This window comes from Rhineura floridana, chromosome 8 (genome assembly GCF_030035675.1).
Source record: "Rhineura floridana isolate rRhiFlo1 chromosome 8, rRhiFlo1.hap2, whole genome shotgun sequence".
Taxonomy (NCBI): domain Eukaryota; kingdom Metazoa; phylum Chordata; class Lepidosauria; order Squamata; family Rhineuridae; genus Rhineura; species Rhineura floridana.
The window spans coordinates 111,690,572-111,716,915 of NC_084487.1; the positions used below are offsets into that span (position 1 = coordinate 111,690,572).

At 40.8% G+C, this 26,344-nt stretch overlaps 1 protein-coding gene across 3 annotated transcripts in view; it reads left to right on the forward strand.

The window, feature by feature from the left end:
• RELN (reelin) overlaps window positions 1-26,344 on the forward strand; it is a 504,997-nt gene that overhangs the window by 403,912 nt on the left and 74,741 nt on the right. For all 3 annotated transcript variants that reach the window (XM_061640446.1, XM_061640447.1, XM_061640448.1), the window contains 11 exons: window positions 6,079-6,237; window positions 6,846-7,034; window positions 7,142-7,415; window positions 9,106-9,246; window positions 9,354-9,531; window positions 11,155-11,239; window positions 15,338-15,520; window positions 18,766-18,937; window positions 19,112-19,214; window positions 23,427-23,656; window positions 25,694-25,914. In XM_061640446.1, coding sequence (XP_061496430.1) covers window positions 6,079-6,237; window positions 6,846-7,034; window positions 7,142-7,415; window positions 9,106-9,246; window positions 9,354-9,531; window positions 11,155-11,239; window positions 15,338-15,520; window positions 18,766-18,937; window positions 19,112-19,214; window positions 23,427-23,656; window positions 25,694-25,914 — 1,935 coding nt within the window. The remainder of the gene's footprint in view (window positions 1-6,078; window positions 6,238-6,845; window positions 7,035-7,141; window positions 7,416-9,105; window positions 9,247-9,353; window positions 9,532-11,154; window positions 11,240-15,337; window positions 15,521-18,765; window positions 18,938-19,111; window positions 19,215-23,426; window positions 23,657-25,693; window positions 25,915-26,344) is intronic.

Sequence of the window (26,344 nt, forward strand, 5' to 3'; positions counted from 1 at the left end):
GTTTATATAGTCAATTTTCTCTCAGAAAATACAATGGCCTTGATTGACCATGTGTATCAAGACCATGACATTGTGAATTTCCTTGCCTGCTGGCAATTGAGGAGGAAATTCATTTTATGGCCACACAAAATGGCTAGGAAGTTGGAAATTCACAGGGATGCCTATCCTCGTGGTAAAAGTATCATCTCTGTGAGTTCTTAGCTCCATTGCAAACAGCAGAGCAGTGTTCTGTACTATCCACTATCAGAACTTATTTATTTATTATTTATTATCTTTATTTATACCCCACCCTTTTCCCAATAGAACTCAGGGCGGCTTACAACAATATAAATACATATGATTAAAACATTCAAAATTCTACATTAAAATAAGATTAAACCATTAGCAAGATTAAAACATTTAACATCCACTTAAAACAAACAAATAAATAAAACAAATTAAAATAGTGCAATTAAGCAAACTTGTTGACATCATATAATTTTATACTTTGAAGGCCACTGAATATGCCATGTTAATATTGTACAACCATAGCATTACCTTTTAAAAGTAAAGAGCTTCCATATTTAAGAGGAAATAGGTCTAACATTTCAGCATCATATAGAAGTAGTGTTTCAAGAACCACAATTTCTCTGTTGTCATGGCAGGAAAAGTTCTGAATTACTCCTTGAAAAGTCATTCAAACTTTGATTTTTGGCTGCTGGTGGGTTATTAATTCTGCTGGGTTATTAATCACCAAGTTATCATAAGAGTACCCCTCTGTTTTTTATATGGGTTTTATGTATATGACCATACACTGATACAAAGACTAATTGTGCATGAACTCAAAATGATGTAGGGTAGAACTTGCCTTTGTGTGATTTTGTATTTTATCCCAAGGCTGGTCTCCGTTTACCCATGGATACTGCCAGCACGATGGGAATGATCCTTTATAGACAAATGCAGAACCAACCATATCTTCTCCTACAACTTGGAAACCTTTATACATAAAAGACCTGGCTACCCATGTGATTTGCAGCTGACAGACATCTCTTAGCCTTAACATAATACGGCCGCTTTAAATGTAAATCTCTCTAAATCCCATCACAGAATTCCCATGCCTGTGAAATATAGATTCTGCACTAACGAAATACATGCATTAATTTGTATTGATGGATTTAAAATATTATGATTATTATGACTAGAAAACTTGCAACAGATATTTGTTTTTAAAAGTAATGGCAGTAGCTTCCCTTGTATCACTACTGTCACAGTTGCAGCAATACTGTATTAATGTTGTTGGTACTGGTGCTGGAGTGAGAGAAGAAATGTCGAGAAGTAATCACAGCAATCCTTTGAAATTCACCATTCAAATTCACCAAGACACATTTTATGCTACATCTTTTAATTAAATTAATTTCAACTGTTTGTGTTTAAAGGAGCGAACAGATGTGTTCCCATGCTAAGACATGGAATATAGATATACATAAAAGGAAAAAAATAAGATCATTAAGAAACTATGTTAATATGGTGGGGCATTGTTGCAGTAAAGCTATTTGAAATGGTGGGGAATTGTTCCTGTTTTTAAGTATTTTTCTCTGTTTTATGAGTGCATATGTAATTTAGCAGAGAATAGGGACGGAGGAGAACTTCAAATCAGTTCCCCTTTAAAGGCAAACCGAATTTGCACTTTCTGAAACAATACATGAACCAAAACAAGCAATCCTTTGAAATTCACCATTCAAATCCTTGCTTTGGTTGTGATACACAAAAAGTTTCTAGAGCATTAATGTCAACCGTGTGGAATGACTAGAGAAAAGGTAAGTGTTGTTTTTTTAAAAAAGAAAAGAAATTCACCATATTCTGAATTATACAAAACAGTTCTCCAGCCAAGTAATGTGTACAAAATTCATGTACTAGGGTAAAGTATGCACAAAAATGCACATTTAGTGAAAATAATATACAGAAATGCATTATACTAGGGGTAAATCCTTGAAAAAACGTGTGTATTAGGAAAAATCGCATATAAAAATGTGTATATTAGAAGAAATTTACACTAAATGCTGATGAGGTTTTTTTTAAGAAAATCACAAACTGATGTGGAAATATGGAGAACTGAACATAAAACTGAAAAAATAAGAAACCAAAATTGATGGCCTCACCCATCCCTAAGAGAGAAGCATAAGAATTAAAACATTTTTTAAGTAGGCCTTTCTTAAAAGTCTCACAAATGTGTGATCGCTAAGAGGAGATTGTAAATCTTGTCATCTGTGACATGGGCATTTCTATTTTTTTTATAAGACCACCAACTCATAAAAAATATATCATGGTAGGGTACAATAAAATAATTAAAACATCATAAAATTATAAAATCATAAAATACAGAACAAATGACCAACACTTAAATCAAAGTAATTCTCACTTGACAAACATAAACATTTTTGGCAGGCAATAAAATGTCAAAATTGTAGGTGCATTTCTGATTTCAATAGGAACAGTATTCCAAAATACTGATGCCACTATGCTTTATTGTTGTTATATGCCTTCAAGTCGATTACGACTTATGACAAACCTATGAATCAGCAACCTCCAATAGCATCTGTTATAAACCGTCCTGTTCAGATCTTGTAAGTTCACGTCTGTGGCTTCCCTTATAGAATCAATCCATCTCTTGTTTGGTCTTCCTCTTTTTCTATTCCCTTCTGTTTTTCTAGGGAATCATGTCTTCTCATTATGTGTCCAAAGTATGACAACCTCAGTTTCATCATTTTATCTTCTAGTGACAGTTCTGGTTTAATTTGTTCTAATACCCAATTATTTGTCTTTTTCGCAGCCCATTGTATCTTCAAAACTCTCCTCCAATACCACATTTCAAATGAGTTGATTTTTCTCTTATCTGCTTTTTTCACTGTCCAACTTTCACATCCATACATAGGGATCGGGAATATCGTAGTATGAATGATCCTGACTTTAGTGGTCAGTGATACATCTTTGCATTTGAGGACCTTTTCTTGTTCTCTCACAGCTGCCATTTTTGTAGAAACTAAATGAATATGGGATAACTATGGGACAGTCAGGAGATCATCCAGGGCAGGTGGGGCCCTTGGGCACCAGCTTGCCCCAGGCCCTGGCATGTGCGTGCATACACAGCTGCACACGCACCCCACCTATCTGTCTCCTGTCTTTTGCAGCTATGTGGGCTGTGCTCACAGCACTACCATTAACCAAGACGGCCAAGGTTTCCCTAAGGGACTGAAGCCTCATCCGCCATCTTGGTTGATGGCACTCATGTGTCCTACGTGTGCTCATCTCTGCTGTCAACTAAGATGGCAGCAGGGGCATCAGTACCTTAGGGAAACCTCCGCTGCCATCTTGGTTAATGGCAGCCTCAAAAGAAGTCAGCAGAGAAAGGTAGGTGGAGCAAGGGAATGGCGGGTGGCTCAGAAGCTCCGTGGATCGCAGAAGGGGAACGGAGAGGCCCCTCAGGGGCCCTTGTAGCCCCAGGGGCCCTCAGCCAGGGCCCCACCTAGCTGGCCTCTGGCGCTGGCCCTCAGGGTGTCTCCAGATGACCTCAGTGATTTGGCTGGTGTATATGGGACAAGATGGTCCTTTGGGTAACTTGGTTCTAAGCCATTTCAGGCTTTATATACTAACAGTAACACCTTGTACTGGTGTAATATACTGATAGTATTAATATTAGTCGCTTTTCTCCAAACTGAAAACTCAAAGCGACTGTCAACATAAACAACACATATAAAAGCAACAACATCCTAAAACATCCTAAAATACCCAGATTGCATAAAAACAAATCTCAACTTCTCCCCACCTGACTAAAAACAAACAGTAACTCCAAAGACCTGGGAGAGTGAGCATGTTTTAACCTGGCGCCTAAAAAGAGACAGTGATGGTGCCAGGCATGCCTCCCTGGGAACAGCATTCTACAAATGGGGAGCCACCACTCAGAAGGCCCGTCCTCATTTTGCCCCCCTCCACGCCTCCCTCAGAGGTGACATATGGAGAAGGGCCTCAGATGATGAATACAGGGTCTGGGCTGGTGTATGTGAGGAGAGGCAGTCCTTGGGGTATTGGGGTCATGAGCCACATAAGACTTTATAGGTCAAAACAAGCACTTTGAATTTGACCCCAAAACTAATTGGTAGCTAGTGCAACCATGCCAGAATTGGTGTTATGTGTTCTGACTGTCTTGTCCTAATCAGTAATCTGGCTGCTGAGTTTTGCACCAGCTGCAGTTTCTGAACAATCTTCAAAGGCAGACCCACATATAATGCACTGCAGTAATTTAACCTAGAGGTTACCAGTATAAATAACACAAGTTAGGCTATCCCTGTCCAGATAGGGATGTAGCTGGGCTACCAGCCAAACCTTTTGGAAGGCACTTCATGCCACTGAAGCCACTTGGGCTTCAAGTAACAGTACTGGATCCAGAAGTACCCCCTGGCTATGCACCCGTTCCTTCAGAGGCAGCGTAAGCCCATCCAGAGCAGGCCATGCCCATCTCTAGGAACCCACCCACTAACAGTGCCTCAGTCTTATCTGGATTAAGTTTCAGTTTGTTGGCTATCATCCAGTCCGTTACCGACGACAGACATCAATCTAGCATATCCACTGCCACATCTGGAGATGTAAAGGAGAAATAGAGCTGTGTATTATCAGTATATTGCTGACAATGCACTCCAAAATTCTGGATGATCCAACTCAGCGGTTTCCTGTAGATGTTAAATAGCATGGAGGATAAAATTGAACCCTGTGGAACCCCACACTGAAGGCTTCACAGGGCCAAACAATAGTCTCCAAGCACCACTCTCTGAAAACGACCATCCAAGTAGGTCTGGAACCACTGCAAAGCAGTACCGCCCATCCCCAGCTCAGGACAGCCGCTCTAAGAGAATACCATGGGCATTGGTACTGAAAGCTGCTGAAAGGTCAAAGAGGATTAATAGGGACATGCTACCCCTGTCTCTGTCCTGATAACGGTCATCATACAGGGCCAAGGCAGTTTTCATGCCAAAACCAAGCCTGAACCCCAGTTGAAATGGATCTAGAAAATTGGTTTCATCCAAGACAGCCTGGATCTGGCCTGCAGCTACATGCTCAAGAACCTTGCCCAAGAAGGGAACTCACAACTGGCTGATAATTATTTAGATTTTCTGAATCCAGGGAAGGTTTCTTAAAAAGTCTTCTTACCACTGCCTCCTTTAAGCAGGCAGGAACCATCTCCTCTCACAAAGAGACATTAATCACCTTCCTGCCACAGCCAGCTATCCCTTCCTTGCAAGTTTTTTTTATCAGCTATGAGGGTCAAAGGTCAAGAGCACAAGTGGTTGCTCAAGCTGAACCAAGCACCTTGTCCACATCCTTAAGCCTTACGAACAGAAACTCTTTCAACATGACAGGACTAGACAGTGCTTTGGACACCTCCTGAAATTTATCTGCTATAACAGTGGTGTCGAGGTCTCGGCAGATGCAAGCAATTTTATGCTCAAAATGGTTTGCAAACAAATCACAAGAAGCCACCATCAGTTCCATCACCTCCTTTGGGTCAGACTGTAAAAGGCCCCGGACTATCTGGAAAAGCTCAACTGGATTACACAGCGAGGATGCAATGGAAGCGACAAAATACGTTTTCTTCGCCACCTTCACTGCCACTGAGTAAGCTCGATAATAAGCACTCACCAGAGTATGGAGATGCTCTGACAGTTTCACAACCACACTACATTCAAAAGCTAAATAGTCATGCTGTTACAGATGAGGAGGCAAGTTCCATCCCATCACACTAGAAACCTCCAATAGTAATGTAAATGCTCGATTACCAGCAGAAGTAGTGTGACAAGGAGGGTAATTCTTGCCACAAAAGAGATGCAAGTGTGCTATCATATCTCAAAATCAGACTGTCTATATAAACTCAAAAAATCCTTTTAAAAGAGGGGATTTTTTTAAAAAAATCCAGTTCTTTAATCTAAGCCACAAGTATAGAAGAGTTGCCTCAATTTGGTCTTCACTGTCTACCAGTGAAGACTGACTTCTGATCCCAGGTTTTCTGAAGGGTCTTAACTAAATTACTTTATTTCATCTAACTTATAGGACTTGTAGTTCAATATTCAAATGACAATGGAATAAGCTGGTATCTGCTGCGAGAACTAGACTTCATGTCTTTCTTAGAACCACAGGTTGTATCAATAGAATTGCCTCGCGAGGCCAAAACACCAGCCACTGCTTTCCGATGGTGGCAACCTCAACATGGTATGTATGTAACACTAATGTGTACCTTTAGAATTAGCATGTAACTTTTAAATCCTAGTAATGTCTAGGAAAAAAATAATTTTGGTCAATGAATATTAGCATGCCTATTCCACAAACATTGACAAGACACACCCTTGGTCTGTTCAAATCTTAGGGTACAATGCAATTGCATGTGCTTAAGACCTTTTTATTTTGTTCACCATTTATTGATTTAAACAGAGCTTGGAAAAGTTACTTTTTTGAACTACAACTCCCATCAGCCCAATCCATTGGCCATGCTGGCTGGGGCTGATGGGAGTTGTAGTTTTAAAAAGTAACTTTTCCAAGCTCTGGATTTAAGTATGCATAATTGTGCAATGTCTCTTGTGTCATTAGACTGTAATCAAGATACCCTCATGTGCCCTGGATTCCCACTGTTGATTATGAAATATCTTTTTCTAGTTTGGCTAACCCATCCACTCCTATTTTGCATCCTCATCTATGTGAACCCAGGCAGACCAGGTTCTGAACTGGGATAAAGATTTTTCTCTAGACCTGTATCACAAGTTTGCTAAATTGCTTCCAGATATAAAGAATGAGGAATAATGATTGTATATTTCTGTTTCTAGGGAAACATTCAGCACAATGGGCTTTGGATGATGTCCTTGTAGGAATGAATGACAGCTCCCAGACTGGTTTTCAGGATAAATTTGATGGATCTGTGGATTTACAAGCTAGTTGGTACAGGATACAAGGGGGTCAAGTAGACATTGATTGTCTGTCTATGGATACAGCTCTCTTATTCAGTGAAAATACAGGTAAGGCTTATATTTAGTAAATACAAACATACTAAAGTTTATTTTTAAATCAATATTTTTAAAATGAATTTTAAGCATAACTATTTTCTTTCTTGCACTCTTTTTAGGGAAATCTCGTTATGCTGAGACTTGGGATTTCCATGTGTCTGACTCAACTTTCATGCAGTTTGAACTGAATATGGGCTGTAGTAAGCCATTCAGTGATTCTCATGGTATTTACTTCCAATATTCCATAAACAATGGGAGAGACTGGCATTTGGTGACTGAGGAGTGTGTTCCTCCCAGGATAGGATGTCAACATTACACTGAGAGTTCAATTTACACTTCTGAAAGATTCCAGAACTGGAAGCGAATTACCATCTACCTTCCACCTGCAACAATGTGAGAATTATTATCTTATTCAGGCTTTCCTCCCCTCCATCCTTAACACTTTTACTGTGAAAGAGAGTATAGAATTTAACTGAATTTATCGCCTAACCATAACAAGAAACTGTGAATGAATGATTTCTAAGGATGTTTTAAATCAAATATATATGGTATACTTTTTCAATGCAGTCCAGGCGTGGGCAACCTTTTCAGGGTTGAGGGTCACATTCCCCTGGCGGAAAGTGGTCACCGGGCACATACTGGTGGCAGCAGGTGCAGCCAAAGCAAAATGTAGGTGGAACAAAAGCAAAAGTGGATGGGACAGCTCTTCTGTCCCCTTGCCCTTCATTCATCCATTCATTCTCTCTCCCTCCCACACAGAAGGAAGTGGAAGGCCACATGCAGCCTCAGGCTGTGGTTGCCTACCTATGGTGAGGGCTGGCCCTAGGATAAATAGTGCCTTGGCCAAGAAGTGCCTTTGGTGCCCCCCTGGTCAGCTTTGCAAGATTACCCAGAGAATTTATGGGGTCTGTGCAGGTGTGATGTTGGCTGCCCTGCTGTTGTCCCCTACAAGGATCCATGCATGTGTACACCACATGTGAGAATTATTGTGTGTGAGGACTACATGTGAGAATTCTTGCCTGCAGCTCCTCCTTGCCCTCGAATCAAGCAGAATGATAGATGTGCTTCTTTTTTTCTTATATGTGAATAAGGGAATATAAGGAATTGTGTTATGCTTCTCCTGAATTACCTTCTGCAAATCCCAAACTCCTGGCAGAGCTTCTTCCTGCTTCCTGGGGCTCAATCTCATAGGTCTTCTGGTTGTGGCCTGCTGCTGGCCTCCTCCACTACTTTCTCAGGAAGGAGTCCTCCCTTAAGGCCTGGCCTCCCACCATTTCTATGCCTTCCCTGAGTAACTGCCACAGAAAATTATTCTCCATTGGCTAGAATGACATTGCTCAAAACCTTGGTGTCTCAGCCACTGTGCTACAGCTTGCACAAGCCAAAGTTCAAAAAGCCACATTTGGTAGTGCACTGTACAACACAGCAGATTTATCACAGGATTTACTTTTCTTTTTCTTTTTTTGTTTTGCAGCAGTTCCAATCTTTTGGTAAGAATCTTTTCTTTTAGAATATCCATTATTTTTTATCTTTAACAATAATAAAGTAAATTTATAAATAAAACAGGTATTCAGCTGACCTTGTACTTATGGCTTAATTTTGTTATTATTAATATAGAACTTATAGTGTTTATAGAATTTAAAGTGCTGAGTGCTTGGTAACATTGCCTCAAAGTAAAGTTGTGTTCCACTGTTTTTTACCTAGCGCAAGTGACATTGAAGTGGAAATTGAAAAATAAACATACTTTAAAACTAATTGAAGGAAGATCATTTTTGTAGTTAGTACCCAAACAACCTATACAACTTTGAAAAAAAAAGTTACAGACACTTGCTTTTTGCCACCCTAGCTCACTGCAGACACTACATTAAAAAACACAGCCACTGAGCTCACCCTGGCTCACCCTTCAGCGCAGCTTGGTACCCCCCTCAGCTTGGCACCCTGGGCAAATCCAGGTCCAGCTCACCCACCCCTAAGGCCAGCCTTGCCTGTGGTTTAGTCTCTTCCCTCATTTCTGATCCTCTCTCTCCAGTAGAACTTAGCAGTGGGACCACCCTGAATTATATTTTTTGTTTCTGTTTCTCAGCTCTCCCAGAACACGCTTCCGATGGATTCAGCATAATTATGCTCCTGGTGGGGATACATGGGCTATTGATAATGTCATCTTGGCCACTGGATGTCCTTGGATGTGCTCAGGCCATGGGATCTGTGATGCTGGCCACTGTGTGTAAGGAGACACATGTTTCATGTCATTTTGCTTATTAGTGATGTACATATTATGACTCATTAATCAATGGATAATGCTCCCAACCACTCCCCGCAATTTGTTGTCAGGTGTGACAGAGGTTTTGGAGGCCCATACTGTGTTCCTGCTGCTCCCCTCCCTACTGTTCTAAAAGATGACTTCAATGGTAACCTGCACCCTGATCTTTGGCCTGAAGTCTATGGAGCTGAAAGAGGGAACCTGAATGGTGACACCATCAAATCTGGAACTACTCTCATCTTTAAAGGGGTTAGAAGTTATTTATGTTCAAAGTGTTATTTAAATATAAATTTCTTCCCCACCACTACCTGAATGTCTCTGTTCTTTTCTGGTCATTTCCAAATTCCTGCAATCTACTTTTCACTGTCCTTCTCCATGCTCATTTTTGTATCTTTTTATTTATTTTCCTAGGATTTAACTACCAAAACATTTTTGGGGGAGATTAGTCCTTTTTAGCCTATTCAGCTTCACTCTAGGACACAGCTGAAAATCTTTGCTTGGGATGATAAAATTCCTTGAGGAAACTGCTGTATCACCTGTTTCCAAATGAGAGGGAACCATTTGTTTGAGAGCATGTCTCATAAAAATCTTATCATTTGAGAGAAGGATTTTCAAACAATCCCCAAGTGAAGAGAGAGTTTATACAATCCCCTTGTGAGGACCATATTAGCACCTTTCACTGGCTTCCTCTCCCACTTCTAATAAATGTTTTTTGTCTTCACCTTTGAAATTCTTCATGGTTTTTATCCAATTAGCTCTCTTCCCACATTTCTCATCAGATCCCATCATAATGTTCACATCTTGCCTACCACCACAATTCAGAAGTGCTCAATGTATTTCTGTTCCCCCCCCCATTCCTTTATGTGTCTGTCCCCTTCTGTTATGTAGATCAGGGGTGGCCAACTTGGTGCCCTCCAGATGATTTGGGCTCCAGCTCCAGTCAACATAGCCAATGATAAGGGATGATGGGAGCTGTAGAGGGCACCACCCTGGCTCCTGTTGATGTAGGTTATGAATGGCTTTTGGACATAAGCCTATATTATTTCAACTTTACATGTTGCCAAGTATATGTCTGGAACTATATAAATAAATAAATGTTAAAGTTTTGAAGTCTACATTTTGTTCTGTTACTCTCAAAATGGAAGCATCACTGTCAACATAAACTGTTCCATTGTCTTACGGTATGGACTGAAGGCACATGAGTCCATTATCTTGCTCAAACTAAGTAGGTCTGGATCTAATCAGTGCCTGGATGGATTACTATCTGAGAGCCATATGTAGACCATTTTGGGTTCCATGATGGAAGAAAAGTAAGAAAGTAAATACAAGTGCCTCACATAAAGCAGGATTATGTTCAGACGTGGCACATGAAGGTGACAGAGTGGCGGCAGCACCCTCCTGGGAAGTGACAGCACTGTGCCAGGAAAACTGCTGGTGCCATTCTGCCCCTCATGTGCTGTTGCTGGTTTATTGCTCTAGATCAGGCCTATGCATGTTGTGAGTGATCCACCAAGCCAAATGTAGCCTATCAGCCATTTTTGCAGCTGATCATCAGTTCAATAAATCTCCTGATTTTGCTGCTGTCTACCACTAAAAATACAAGGGTAGTCAAGTGCCTGATAGGAGACCATTCATGACTTGTGGGTTGCATTCAACTTGGTGGGTCACAAGTTGTGCAAACCTGCTCTAGATTATCATATATACAAAAACAAATATCTGAATTCCATTATAAATTATCTTTTTATGACAGTGTAATGGCTTTTATATGCCTGTATAGTACCTACTTGGAACTATGTAGCAAAATTAAATGATAAGGATTTCTATCTAATTTATCCTACAGAAAAATGTTTTTGTTTCTATTCTCTGTTACAGGAAGGGCTGAGAATGCTTGTTTCAAGAGATCTAGACTGTACTACTGCAGTGTACATCCAGTTTTCATTCAGATTTTTAGCCAAAGGTAAAGTGAATTTTTTATTTGGTTCAGAAGTTCTATTTATGCACTGTAATTATAACAAATTAATATAAGCCATGCTAACTTGTAAAAATATGGATAGTACACAGTCCACAGTTCTGGGGGCAGACCTAAGAAGGCACAGGATCCAGTGACAATCAAAGCAACAATAGCCTTTTTTTTTACTAGCATATTTTGCTACAAGTTGGTTGGACAAGTATTGACTACAATATTGTACTCTAAGAGCCCCCCAAATGACCTGCACTAATTAGTACCAGCAAAAACTGTAATTATCAGAGATTTGGAGTAACATTTTCTGCCATTACTGCATGTTGTCCTGTTCTTTCATCTCTTGATCTTTGATCCTTCCTTAAAGAGCCCTGGATCATTGTCCAGATTAGTTTGCTGTTATGTTCAAACCTTACGACTGTAAACAGTAATGGCATTTATTATTCATTATTATTTATTTATTAACTTTATATCCCATCCTCCCTCCTAGAAGGAGCCAAGTGTGGCAAACAAAAACACTGAAAACACTCTAAAACATCTTAAAAACAAAATACTTTAAAACATATTAAAACACAGCATCTTTAAAAACATATTTTAAAAAAAGCTTTTAAAACATCTAAAAAAGGAATTCCAACACAGATGCTTACTGGGATAATGTCTGTACTTAAAAGGCTTGTTGAAACAGGAAGGTCTTCAGTATGTGTCGAAAACATAACAGAGATGGTGCCTGTCTAATATTTAAGGGGATAGTCAATAGTATCAAAAGCTGTTGAGAGATCAAGTAAGAATAACAGGGTAGCATTCCCCCGTCCTTCTCCTGATGAAGGTCATCCATCAAGGCGACCAAGGCCAATTCAGTCCCATAACCAGGCCTGAACCCAGATTGAAATGGGTCAAAATAATCTGTTTCATCCAAGAGTACTTGCAATTGCTGCACCACAACCCTCTCAATCACCTTCCCTAAAAAGGGAGCATTTATGACCAGGCGGTAGTTGTCATAAACAAAAGGGTCCAGGGTGGGCTTTTTCAGGAGCAGTGAGATCACCGCCTCTTTCAGGGTGGCTGGGACCACTCCCTCCCACAAAGATGTGTTGATCACACCCTGGATCCACTCGGCCATACCCCCTCGGCAAACTTTAATGCCAAGAAGGGCAAGGTTCACGAGGACATGTTGCTGGCCTCATTGTCACAAGCCGCTTGTTCATGTCATCGGGCTGCATCGACTGAAACTAATACTAAGAAGTTGCAGCAGACGTTGCACTGGACACCTCCCTGGGGACTACAGTAGATGTGGATGGGGCATCAAGATTGCTACAGAAGAGAGCATGTGACATAAATGAGTCAGAATGAGTCACAGCAAACCTTGAGCTCACATGTTCCTCCTTCTTTTCCCAGGTACCATGAGAAGGATTTTGGAAGTTTTTGCTTAACTATGGTTGGTCATTTCATTCAAGCCAACAAACTGTGGTTAAGATCAACTATTATTTTTATTTTAAAATAAGCCAACATGAAACCATTGTGGGAAGCATACACATCCAAGAATCATTGTGGCTTGTTCATATCACAATAAACTGTGGTTTGGTGTAGGGGTGGGAAGCCTTTTTGAAGTTGAGTACCACATTCCTTTTGAAGAAAGAGGTTGGGGGCTCACATGGTAGTGGTAGTTAGGACCACAGCAAAAAGTTGGTGGGACACCCTTCTCTCTCTCTCTCTCTCACCCCCTGCAATAATCCATTATCCATTCATTTTCACACACACGTGCACACATGCACACCCACCTACTGTTTCTTCCCTTCATTCATCTATCATCTGTTCTCTCTCTTTAGGCTTGGGAAGGAGGCACACTAAATGAGATGGAGGGCTGCATATCATGGGTTACCCTGGAAAGATAGCCAAACTGTTTACAGTGGGAAGGTCATGACATAAGAACAAAATAATCTGGATACATATCCAGGGCCCTTTGAGAGACGATCAAAGATCAAGGGGAGGAGGGAAAGGGGAACAAGCAGTAATGGAAAGAAATGTTACTCCCACTCTGCTATCACATGGCCTTTGTGTTGAATCTGTACTTGGGTGCAAGATTCTCCCACACAGAGCTTATGAAATGCTACCATATTTCAGTTTGTAAAACTCCTCAGGACTACAATTAAGAAATGAAGGATACACACGATCAGCCAGAACTGGATAATGTTTAATAGTGTGTCTGTAAATGAACTTTTTGAGCAAGCTTTGGTACTTTTTGAGTACCAAAATGAAGTACCCCCTCACCTGCCAGGAGGAAGGGTGGAATATAAATAAAATAAAAGAATAAAAGAATAAAAAAGAACTGCAAGATGGATTCCTACGTTACTGCTAGATTTGTCCATCATTACCAACATACACACAACCCAAAAAAGAGAACCACCATGTGATCTGACTAAGGCCTTTGACACTGTGAATCAAACCGCTTTCTGGACCATCCTTCTGAAAACTGGATGCCCTGACTAATTTGTGAATATTTTGCAACTCCTTCATGACAACATGACAGCAACAATTTTGGACAACAATGGCTTTCAGAGCGATCCATTCAAAGTCAGATCAGGGATGCGTCATTCCTCCTACCTTATTTGCTATCTTCATTGCTATGATTCTACACCTTATTGAGGGGAAACTTCCTACTGGTGTGGAAATCATATATTGAACAGATGGAAAGCTTTTTAATCTCAATAGACAGAAAGCAAAAAGTAAGGTAATGTCAACCTCTGTTGTAGAACTTCAATATGCTGATGATAATGTAGTCTCTGCACATTCAGAGAAAGATCTTCAAACTATCCTAAATGTCTTTGCAGAAGCATATGGAAAGCTTGGGCTCTCACTTAATATTAAAAAAACCAAACTACTTCATCAACAGGTGTGAACTAGTCCCTCTGTATCACCATCAATCCAGCTTAATGGTGTGATGTTGGAGAACGTTGATCACTTCCCCTATCTCGGCAGCCATCTCTCTGTAAAAGCTGACACTGATGCTGAAATTCAACATCGTCTGAGCTCTGCGAGTGCCGCATTCTCCCGAATGAAGCGTAGAGTGTTCAAGGATCAGGATATTTGCAGGGAGACCAAAATGCTTATTTACAAAGCCATTGCACTACCAACCTTACTGTATGCCTGTGAAACGTGGACCATTTATAACGGCCACTCCCAAATTCTTGAAAGATTCCACCAAGGCTGCCTCCGGAAAATTCTGCAAATTACTTGGGAAGACAGACGGATTAATGTTAGCATTTTGGAAGAAGCAAAGACTACCAGTGTTGAAACAATGATCCTTCAACATCAACTTCGCTGGACCGGCCATGTTGTTCGAATGCCTGATCACCGTCTTCCAAAGTAGCTACTTTACTCCCAATTTAAGGATGGAAAATGAAACATCAGTGGACACCAAAAGAGGGTTAAAGATGTTCTTGAAGCGAATCTAAAAAAATGTAACATGAACATCGACAACTGGGAAGTCTGGGCCCATGAATGACCCAAATGGAGGTCGGCTATTATCAAAGGCATGTCAAACAAATCCTCATCACGACCATCTTCCTTCTGGAAACCTATGTCCTCACTGTGGGAGGCTGTGTGAATCCAGAATTGGCCTCCACAGTCATTTATGGACCTACTGTTAAAGACCTTATCCCGGAAGACAATCTTACTCGGCCACGAGTGATCGCCAATGAATGACACACATCCCAAAAAAGAGAACCACCAGTGAGCATTCCATGAGATTACAGAGTGTTAGTCAATAGCTGGTGAAGGTTCATTTCAGAAAATGAAACCAAAACCTTGGCTGCTTTGTGCTTCAGGGTTTCTATGGCATCACAGCAGTTCATATTCTCAGTTCAAACAGGGAAGTTTTAAATACTGCAGTTTATCTTTACCTGAGGTTTTGTTCTTTTTTAAGAATACCTATGAAATTTTTAGCAAATTAGCAAGACCAGTATTTCTTTGGAAATCTACTTGTACTTCAGTTTGAAATCTCACTCGTACCTCTGCAGCCATAGTTAGCTGCCTAACAGCTCATTCTCACAGTGACTTTTACATTGCCAATTTGATGTTTCTTCTTTTTTGTTCTAGGTACCCCAGAGAGATCTCATTCTGTTCTGCTTCAGTATTCCATCAATGGAGGCATCACTTGGCACCTGATAGATGAGTTTTATTTTACTCAAACTACAGATGTTCTCTTCATTAATATCCCACTGCCATACACAGCACGAATCAATGCTACACGGTTCAGGCTCTGGCAGCCTTATAACAATGGTAATGATAAACCATCCAAAACCATATGTAATTTTGTACTTTCCCCCTTAATTTTGAATGTGTGGTTTCAGGGTTTTTGAGCTGTTATATTTCTTTATATACTATCCAGAATCTTGCACATGATATAAAATTACATTTTAACATTTGTTGCCTTTATATTATATTTTTCTTTATTTTGAAAGCTGCCCTGGGAATTGTTTGAAGGGCAGAGTAAAAATCCCTAGAATGAATGAATGAATATGTATATACAGTATATGGAAGACAATGCAAGGAGCAGGCAAGTATGAATGGGCGAGACACAAAGCTAGAGGTAATAGGGAGCAGAAAAAGTTAACACGTTTTCTCAAGTAACACAGGTTTCCTGTGGCTAGCCTAAAAATAATTATAGGGATCCAGGGTCATTAGGAACCAATCACAGTCCTCAGAGAAGGGATTATGTAGGACACATCGTCAGAGAGTGTGGCTCAGCAAAGAGATGTTCTTAGTTATGAATTTGATGAGCCTGAGCTAATGTCAAGCTACCATTACCCATATATATGATGTTTACGTATGGAGTATGGTCACATCATAATACATTTTTGGAAACAATTGATTAACTGTAGCGGTAACCAGGGATGGGGAATTCAGTTCAGTGCACATTTAAAGGCAAACCTTTCCAAAACAATTCAAAAACTGAAATACAATAGTGCTCCAAAATTCACATTTCTCTGAATTTTGCAATGCAGTTGTCTAGCCATGTAATGTGTACAAAAATACATATCCTGGGGTAAAGTGTCCATAAAATGCATATATTAGTGAAAATAACATACAAAAATGCATGACTTTAGGGGACATTTCTTTGCAAAAATGTGTATATTGAGCAAAATTGCATACAGACATGTCTTAGGAGAAATTAGCTCTAAAACGCTGAGGAATTTTCATGAGGACTTTTTTTAAAAATTGCAACCTGATGTGAAAATGCAGAGAACCAAACTTCAGATTGGAAAAATTAAAAACTTAGAGAAACTGAAATTGACAGATTTGCCCATCCCTAGTGGTGACTTTTATTATGTATAATTATTTGATACTGTTCACTTGCTTGCTTGATCCTTGCCCTTCATGGCTCATTGTAAGCTGGAAAGAGAGACTGGGCAAAGGGATCAGGGCAATGGTAAATGCATCCTTGGAGGAGGGTGCAATGCCATTAGCCCTCAAGGAGGCAGTGATAAGACCTATTTTGAAAAAGCCCTCCTTGGACCCCCAAGATTTAAACAACTTTCGCCCAGTCTCCAATTTACCATTCTTGGGCAGGGTTATTGAGCATGTGGTGGCTAAACAGTTACAGACACACTTGGAGGAAGCAGATTATTTAGATCCTTTCCAATCGGGCTTCAGGACTGGACATGGAACTGAAACAGCCTTGGTCGCTCTGGTGGATGATATGAGAAGGGCGTTGGATAGGGGAGAACATACTTTCCTCGTCCTCCTGGATCTCTCAGCGGCTTTCGATACCGTTGACCACGGTATCCTGTTAAATCGCTTGGAGGGATTGGGAATGGGAGGCACTGTTTTACGGTGGTTCCGTTCCTATCTCTCCAACAGATATCAACGAGTAGCGTTGGGGGATGAGGTTTCAGACCCTTGGCCCCTTAATTGTGGTGTGCCACAGGGTTCTATCCTCGCCCCCATGCTATTCAACATTTATATGAAACCGCTGGGAGCTATCATCAGGAGTTTGGGGCTGCAGTGTCACCAGTATGCGATGACACGCAGCTCTATCTCTCATTTAAATCCTCACCAGAGTTGGCTGTGGAAACCTTGTCCAATTGCCTGGAGTCCATAAGTGGATGGATGGGAGAGAACAGGCTGAGACTGAACCCTGACAAGACCGAGGTGTTACTGGTGGGGGATAAGGGAAGGTTGGGAAACTTTGACCTGGTGCTTAATGGGGTGAGACTGCCCCTAAAGGACCAGGTCCGCAGCCTGGGGGTCATTTTGGACTCTCAACTGTCCATGGAGCCCCAGGTAGCTGCAGTAAGTCGGGCAGCCTGGTACCAACTTCATCTGGTACAGAGGCTGCGACCCTACCTTCCTATACATCTGGTTCCACGAGTGATACATGCCCTGGTCTCCTCTCGATTAGACTACTGTAATGCGCTCTACGTGGGGTTACCCTTGAAGACGGTCCGGAAATTGCAGCTGGTACAGAATGCGGCGGCACGCTTAATAAAGCAAAGCCGTCGCCGGGATCATGTCACCCCAGTGTTGATGGAGCTACACTGGTTGCCAGTTGTATACCGGGCCCAATTCAAGGTGTTGGTATTAACCTTTAAATCCCTAAACGGTTTCGGCACAGTTTATCTGAAGGAACGCCTCCAGTATCACCAAATATGCCGCCAAACAAGATCGGCCTCACAAGACCTTCTCTCGGTCCCACCGGTGAAAACAGCTAGGCTGGTGCGGACCAGAGAGAGGGCCTTCTCGGTCATGGCCCCCACCCTCTGGAACTTGCTTCCTTTTGACCTTCGACATGCGTCCTCCCTGATGGCTTTTCGTCGAGCCTTAAAGACCTTGTTATTCAGGCAGGCCTATGGGATTTCTGGGGTGGGTTAGGCTATTACTAACAGGTGGTTTACTGTTGTATGAATATGTTTTAAATTGTGTTTTATATTGTGTAAGTCGCCCAGAGTGTCTGTTAAGTCAGACAGATGGGCGACTAACAAATAAATTTTTATTATTATTATTATTATTCTATAACAACTAAGGGTGCAATCCTCCTGATAGCTATACCAGACTGAGGGGCTTCAGGATGCAGCATAGCTGTGGCAGAGGAGGCAGGGTGTCAGTGTTGCTGGGCTCTGCCAGCAGAAGTTCCCTTCCCCTGGGTGCAGCCATGGCACAGCCAGCTCAGCTGAGACTGGCGCAAGCGGAGCCGGTGGAAGGCCCAAAAGAGGGGCACTCACAGGGTGTGTCTGGGGTGGAACCAAGGGGAGGGGGCTTATGCTGCATCCCAAGCCCTTTCCACTTGGTCCTGTGACCCTCCATCCCAGCAGCTGATACACTGGGAAATGGGGGGGGTCAGAAAGAAACAAGCATTTCCTTTCCTTTCGTAGAGCCCGGCCAGCACAGCCAGTGTCCTCCTTTCCCAGCGGCACCTGAATGGAAGTTGAATGAGGCATCCCCTTCCGCTGACTCCGCTTCCGCCAGTTTCCAATGAGTTGGATTGCACCCTTAATCAATAGTTACAAAAGTGTTTCTTTTACTAGGTAAAAAAGAAGAAATCTGGATTCTAGATGATTTCATTATTGATGGGAACAACCTTAAGAATCCTGTAATCCTGCTGGATACCTTTGACTTTGGTCCAAAGGAAGACAGTTGGCTTTTCTATCCCGGTGGCAACATTGGACTTTATTGTCCATATTCTTCAAAAGGAGCACCGTACGTATTAAAATATATATCCAATACTATTCCAGAAAAAAATGATCGATTACTAATAGTGGTGTCTTTACTCTAGAAAAGCAGAATATATTATGCTCTAATAAAATAAGTAAGAACACAAATAATAAATCATATAATTTAGTTGTGAAATACCACTTTTGTTTCTCTAAATAGGGAGGAAGATTCTGCTATGGTATTTGTTTCAAATGAAGTTGGGGAACATTCAATTACAACAAGGGATTTGAACGTGAATGAGAACACCATAATCCAGTTTGAGGTATTTATCACTACATTCTTCTCTTCTTGCTTGTTGAACAATAGGCTTTGTTAGTCTCACTTCGACATTTTCCCGACTGTCTTATAGTTTTTAAAGGTTAGGGGAGGAAAACCTGTTAATGTAAGTCATTCTATGTGAATTTCTAAAATTAGTCCAATCCCATAAAATAAAAGGAAAACAATTAAGTTTGTAGTATACATATACATAAACCTTACACTATTTTGACCAGTGTTATTCTTCTCTTCGTACAACATGTAGTTATCATAATTTATTATAGTACCCTCAGGGTGAATGTTATGATTGGGTGGGGATGTAGACAAAAATGACTATCCCATATTGAGTTTATTCTCCCACGCACTAATGTATAAGGATACATACCTCTGCTGTGATATATAATCTCATTGTGCATTTCTCTTTTTTTATATAACGATACAAAACATACAAGGGGCAGGGAGATGGTTTGCATCTGGAGAATCACTGGTAGAAGGGGTGGGCATCTGGTGACTTTTCCATGCCCTCTTTCCAATTGCAGCCCCTCCACCAAACTCTGTGAAATTCCATTCCTGAAGGTCAGGAGGTCCCTTCCATGTGCTTGAGGCATGGATCCAAGCCTATAGAAGCACAAAAAGGCATCACTAATGTTACCATACAAAAATACAATTTCCATAAGGAAAAAAGTAGGAGAGACATCTAATTTTACCTTACTTTTAAAAAAATACTAGTTGTGCATTTCCCACTCTACATTATTGGCTATTGTTGGCAAGGAAACATACAATATAGTTACATCATGATATTTCTATGCATTATAGGTGGACAGAAGAAGCACCATCTCAGTCATAACGTATATTTCCACCATCAGTACTACTCCCAAAGGGTGGTATCATCTGAGTCACATTCAGAGTAGGCCCACTGAAATCAATGGACTTAATTTAGTCATGATTAATTTAAGTCCATTGATTTCAGTGGGTCTGACTGAATACAACTTAGTTAGACACCACCCATAAGTATATATTTGGAGAGTCTAAATTTAAAATCGCACCCAAAGCATGTTTAAATTTATATGCATACAGCTAATAAATGCAAAACATTAGTAATCACAACAAATTATTGTGCTGTTTGAGAAGCAGCTGAACATACGGCTTGTGTATTCCTAGAAAATTTGCTTTGGCTGTCTATTCATGCACATTTCAATTTGTCATGACAACTAATTAATAATATATAGAATGCAACCTGTTTTCTGTTTTAAAATATAGATTAAAAGCTTGTTCAAGAAATGCCTTTGAGGTCACATTCAGACACAAATGAGTCTTCAGTGTGTTTACCCCATAAGACCTACATGTGCATCTGGGCATCTGGTGAAGGCATTTTGTTTTTTTAAAAAATGAAATGTCTAAGCTGAGGTCTTGGAACAGGCTGAGACACACCATTATGTATAATGCAGTAAAAATTACCATCCCACACTTCTGGATTCAAAGAACTCAGTCTGCTGTACCATGTCTCTTAGATTCTAAGTCAGTAGGTACTTGACCTACTTATAGAAAACTAATGTGCATTATGGTAATTAATACTGTGTTTTTAGTATCTATAATCAGAAATAATTTGCTTTTCTATTAAGTTCAGTACATTCTTTACCTACTTATCTCTCTCTCTCTTCCTCCAAAGAGCTCAGGAAAAAGACAGGAACTAAGTGGATATTTTTCTAATATAAATACACAGAAATATTAATAAGGTTACCTTTGTAAAGTGACATGCCATATAATATTTTCTATTGGTGACATATTTTAGAAAGATATTTAATCAACTGATTGAGCAAAGTTATAGCTGTTCCCTGAAGCAAGAATCTCAAAAAGAAGGGTACATGGTGCGGAAAAGAATTTTAGTCTTCTGGTACTCTGCTTGTTCATACTAGCTAAGTACAGTAGGTCTGTTGTGTCATAACTCTAGATCCATGTTTAGCTTTTGAGGATAACTAAGTGGTGCTAATGTGGTGGTATGGGGGAGATTTTGATACCATTAATGAATTTTCCTTAGTGAAGATTCCATCATAAGCCTATAGAGATACATTTCTCGAGAGAGGTCAGAAACACAGTGGTATACTCTTGTCTGTCTCTCTGCCCCCCCCTCATTCACATACGCAGAAAGCACCCCGATCTTCCAAAGCTAGGTGTAGAAGCACAACTGAGAAGGAAGCTTACGTGCTGCAACTTCATCCCCCACTGTGGTTGTGGTGCATTTGGGAAGTCTCTATCTGTGTGGGTGATGACAGTTTCAGAGATCAAGAATTCCACCCACTCTGCTAGTGTCAATGTTTCTGCCAGCCCAGAGACCTGACTGGCACTGGGTAAAGGGATAAAGAGGAGCAGGAAAAGAGGAAGAATCAGTAGTGCAGTGAGTCCTCTGACTGATTTTCCCCTGATAACATCAATATATTTCTTGCTGTGTATGCTCTGCTATTTCAAAGCTTGTAGTCTGTCGTCAGCACACCATACATCTTGGAGAGAGACAGTGTCTCCAGAGTGCAATCCACACTGAAGCCCCTTTTGTTTGTGAGATAGGCATTGCTGGGCCGCTATTTTTCACAAAAGCAATTGCTGCTCAAGGGTCACGCTGTATGTCTTTACCACACAACTCTGTTACACACATCACTCCAATTAGTTTTAACTGTGTGGGAAGTGGGTGGTGTTTGGGGGGGGAAACTGAACAGACAGTCATTGGCCCATAAACTGTGGTATGTGGTATGCCTTTTCCTCTTAAAGGTGAGCACATGCACATACAGTAAATATAAAGTATTAAAAATATTCTTAAATGGGAATCTCTGTCTTGCCCTTAATAATAAAGGTGTGAGTTGGATTGGATTGTGGGGTTGGGGGAGGAACTGTGACGTCCTATAGCTTGGTTTTTGCTCCGGGAGGCATAAACATAGCTACCTCCCCTTCTGTATAGTCACTAAAAAATGGGATACTTACTCCATGGTAACATACTATTGCAAATTAATGAACACTTACTTGACTGCACTCATAATCTGCAGCACTGGCAATATTTTCCATTTGTGATTTCTGACTTCAGAAAACTATGCTGTATGTGCTGCATTGAACCTCCCCCCCAAGAGGAAAATGAAGTACCACCAAACACATTCCTATCCACCCACCCCAATGAAAAGTGAGGGTTGGGGGAAAGGGGTTTCAAATTAAGCACAGAGAAGTAGCATCCCCACAAAAAATATGATCATCCAGTCACTGAGAGTAAAATGGAGAATATAAAATGATGATGACAGTTCAATCATTGAGAGTAAAATGGAGGATAAAACTTTATTCCTCCTGTTTCACTCAACTCATTTGAGATTAAAGATGAAGTGGGGGAGGAAGGTGGGGGAAAGGGTGCCAAACAGTTCTACAGGATTGAAGCCATTCCCACTGATGATAATAATATAGCGTGCAGCAGGGCCGGATTAAGCTAAGGAGGGCCCCTAGGCTGATTCTGAGCTGCTCCCCATCCCCCCCCGCTTCACCTACCTTTCCGCTTTTTTTGTGGCTGCATTCACTGCGCACGCAGGTTTGCCTTCAATTAAGATGGCGTCCGAGGTTTCCCTAAGGGGCTGAAGCCTCTGCCGCCATCTTGGTTGATGGCAGCAATGCTCGCGTGTAGCACGCATACGTGCCATCAACCAAGATGGTGGCAGAGGCTTCAGCCCCTTATGGAAACCTCAGCCGCCATCTTGATTGATAGTAACCCGCAAAAAACAGCAGAGAAAAAGGTAAGTGAAGCGGGGGGATGGCGGGTGGTTCGGAAGCTCTTGTCCCACAATCTGCAGCTGCTGTCCTGCTTCCATGGATCGCGGGCCCCTAAGAGCTCTGGGCCCCTAGGCTTCAGCCTACTAAGCATAATGGATGATCTGGCCCTGGTGTGCAGTTGGTTCACAAGGATGGACACACAATGAGTATAAAAAACCATTATAAACAAAGTCTGAAAAATCTCAGAATAAAAGGGCAGACATAGTGGTATAATGAGAGGTTGGTGAATGTGTGGTGTGACTTACGAGTAAGCAAGAGACAAGAGTACCACAAAATAATGCTCTGTGGATTGGATCTAGGGGACACAATCCCTTCTGAACCTCCTGCAAAAGAATTCAACCTTACTTTAGAGTTAGTTGTGATGAAGCACCTGTAAACATAGGCCATGTAATCTCCTAGGTTTTGTTTTATTCTACTTCAGATTAATATTGGATGCACCACTGATAGCTCATCTGCTGACCCAGTGAAACTTGAATTCTCACGAGATTTGGGGGCAACCTGGCACCTGCTTCTTCCTTTATGTTATAGCAGCAGTAGCTACCTCAGCTCTCTATGCTCTACTGAGCATCATCCAAGCAGCACTTATTATGCTGGAACAACCCAGGGCTGGAGAAGAGAGGTCATCCACTTTGGAAAACTTCACCTCTGTGGGTAAGTAATTGTCTTGATGCCACTCACCTAGCTTTTATCTTTATATGTATTTTTCTGCACTGCTGCTATATAGAACACAAAGACTCACTGATTCTCCCTGATTAATTATTTATTTACTTGTATATGTACCACTTAATGCCCAGGTGGTTTCTAAGTGGTTTATGAAACATAAAACCAATTTCACAGCCTTGTTAAAATACAGAAAAACAACAATAAATGCACTAAAATACACAATAAAACAATCCCATTAAAACCTTGAAATATAAATACCTATGATTAAAATGTGCACAAAATAATAACATTAAAACAGGAGAGTCTGGTCAAAATATCAAAGGAATGCTGATCATAAATGCATTTACTAGTAAGTTTTTGTTTTATTTTATTTTATGTAATTTAACAAAATTTACATACCTCTTGAATGTAAACATCTCTTAAGTGGTTTACCAAAAAAATTCAGTGGAACATACTTAAAAGAATTGTGTTTAGGATTACATATGAGCAACCCAACCCTAACCACATTATGTAGAAGCAAGTTCCATTGATTTCAGTGGGGCCTAGTCCAACTAATGTGTGGATGCTGGCAATATTTTCCTCCCTACAGTTCCCCACTGCCATGATGACAGAGTGAAACTAAATGCAAAGAAGATGGCCATTGTTGTGCATCCCCTGGTAGCTTCTGAATACAGGACTACCCTTGAAAACAGTTTGGAAATTTCCATTTGTCCAAAATGTGGCACTCAGGCTTTTAGCTGGGGTAGGTTGCATTGTACCTATAACACTGCTTCTTTTTGATCTGCATCGGTCACCAATCACTTTCTAGGCCAAGGTCAACTTTCAGTAGTCCTAAATGACCTGGGCCTGGGATATCTGAGGGAATGCTGTCTTCCATTTGAAACTTCCCATGAATTAAGATCTACCCAAGATCCAGGCTTAACTCGAAAGTGGGAGAATGGGGAATTCCAAATTTAGAAATGTATTATTTGGCAAATCAGATAGGCCATATTACCCCATTTATATTAGGCGATATAAGTAAGCAATGGGTACAAATAGAAAGTATGTCAAAAAATGGGATTCCAATAAATGTCTTCCTCTTTCTTAAAAATAAAAGATTTACACACAAAATGTTTGAAGCTTGGAAGGAAAAGGTAACGGTTTTACTTCCTACAATATCTCCTTTGATTCCCTTGGCATACAACCCTATGTTTTTCAGTAAAAATTGTATGTATGATGTTAAGGGCTGGTGTGCCAAGAGATTATATCATCTCTGTGATTTTTATCTGAACGGAATGCCCATCGGAGAACAGCACATTCCACTGCCAGGAAGAAGATCTTAATTTTGTACCTGCACTCTTCCCATTGCCTCCCACTCAAGGGGACCCCACCAAACCAAACTTTCCCCAACCCATGCTCTCAACCCAATTCAAGATGGCAGACTTGTTTCACTCACAGGATCTGGCCATAGTAAAAATAAATTGAATAATGTTTCCTGTTGTAAATTTCAACAATGAATAAAAAGAACTCTTAAGTAGTTGCTGCTGCGTGAGCTAAAACAGTCATTCCTTGTGTCCTCCCTTGCCTTTCTTTACACCACCTTTGTACATCCCCTATAGCAGGAATACACAGCGTAAAACCTCCGAGCCATTGAACCCCCCCCACACACACACACTGAATGACCTTTCCTTAAGCAAGTTTCCACAATATATCAACGCATGATTAGGTAGGCTAGGGGATAGATATGGCAGGTTGGATGCAGCCCACACGTTTTGCATTGCTTGCCGGTGCCCTGTGCAATAAAAGTATGAGCATATTTTATGTTTATCTTTTCAAATGAAGGGAAGGATTGATGGCTCTTTGTTGTTGTTCCTTGCATAATTTTTGCAAATTTGCAATTGGTATTTCTCATGTGTTCTAGTATGGAGGGATATGTTGCTAATATTTCTGCTATCAGCACACATGTACCAAATCATCCTGAGGGCATTTTACATAAAAGTAATACAATAAAATAGCAACAAATATAAAGGTATTACTCTCTTTCAGGTTAGTGAGATTCAGATGGTACCAGGGATTTTATCCTTTTGGGTCTCAGCCTGTGACGTGGGCCATTGACAATGTATATATTGGGCCACAGTGTGAGGAGATGTGTAACGGTCATGGCAGTTGTGTCAATGGGACAAAGTGCATCTGTGATCCTGGCTATTCTGGACCAACCTGTAGAATAAGCACCAAGAATCCTGACTTTCTCAAGGATGATTTTGAAGGTACTTGGCTGATTGTCTTACTCATGGTTGTGTTTGGACTTTTGTGTAATATTTTGTGCCTTCAAACCATTAAGAAGGCTTATTCAGGCCAAATTATTCTTTGACACATATTAGTACCATGTTTGTCTAATTAGATGCTGCCACCCCTGCATGCTTATCTTGCACCAGCACAGCTCCCTTCCCATTCTCTCTGCCAACTGCTGCTTTCTCCAAACAAGCAAATGGATGGATTCTTCTCTTACCAATGGTTTGTAGGGAGCTGTCATGGATTAGAGAAAGAGAATATCCACTGAGAAACTCCCTTTCCAGGAGAATCACACAAATTAAGGGGAAGTTCAAATGTACTTGAAAACAGTTTCTCTAACAACTTTCATTGACTGGCAATGAACGTTGCTGGCTCCCACCTTATATTATATGTTTGATTATATGA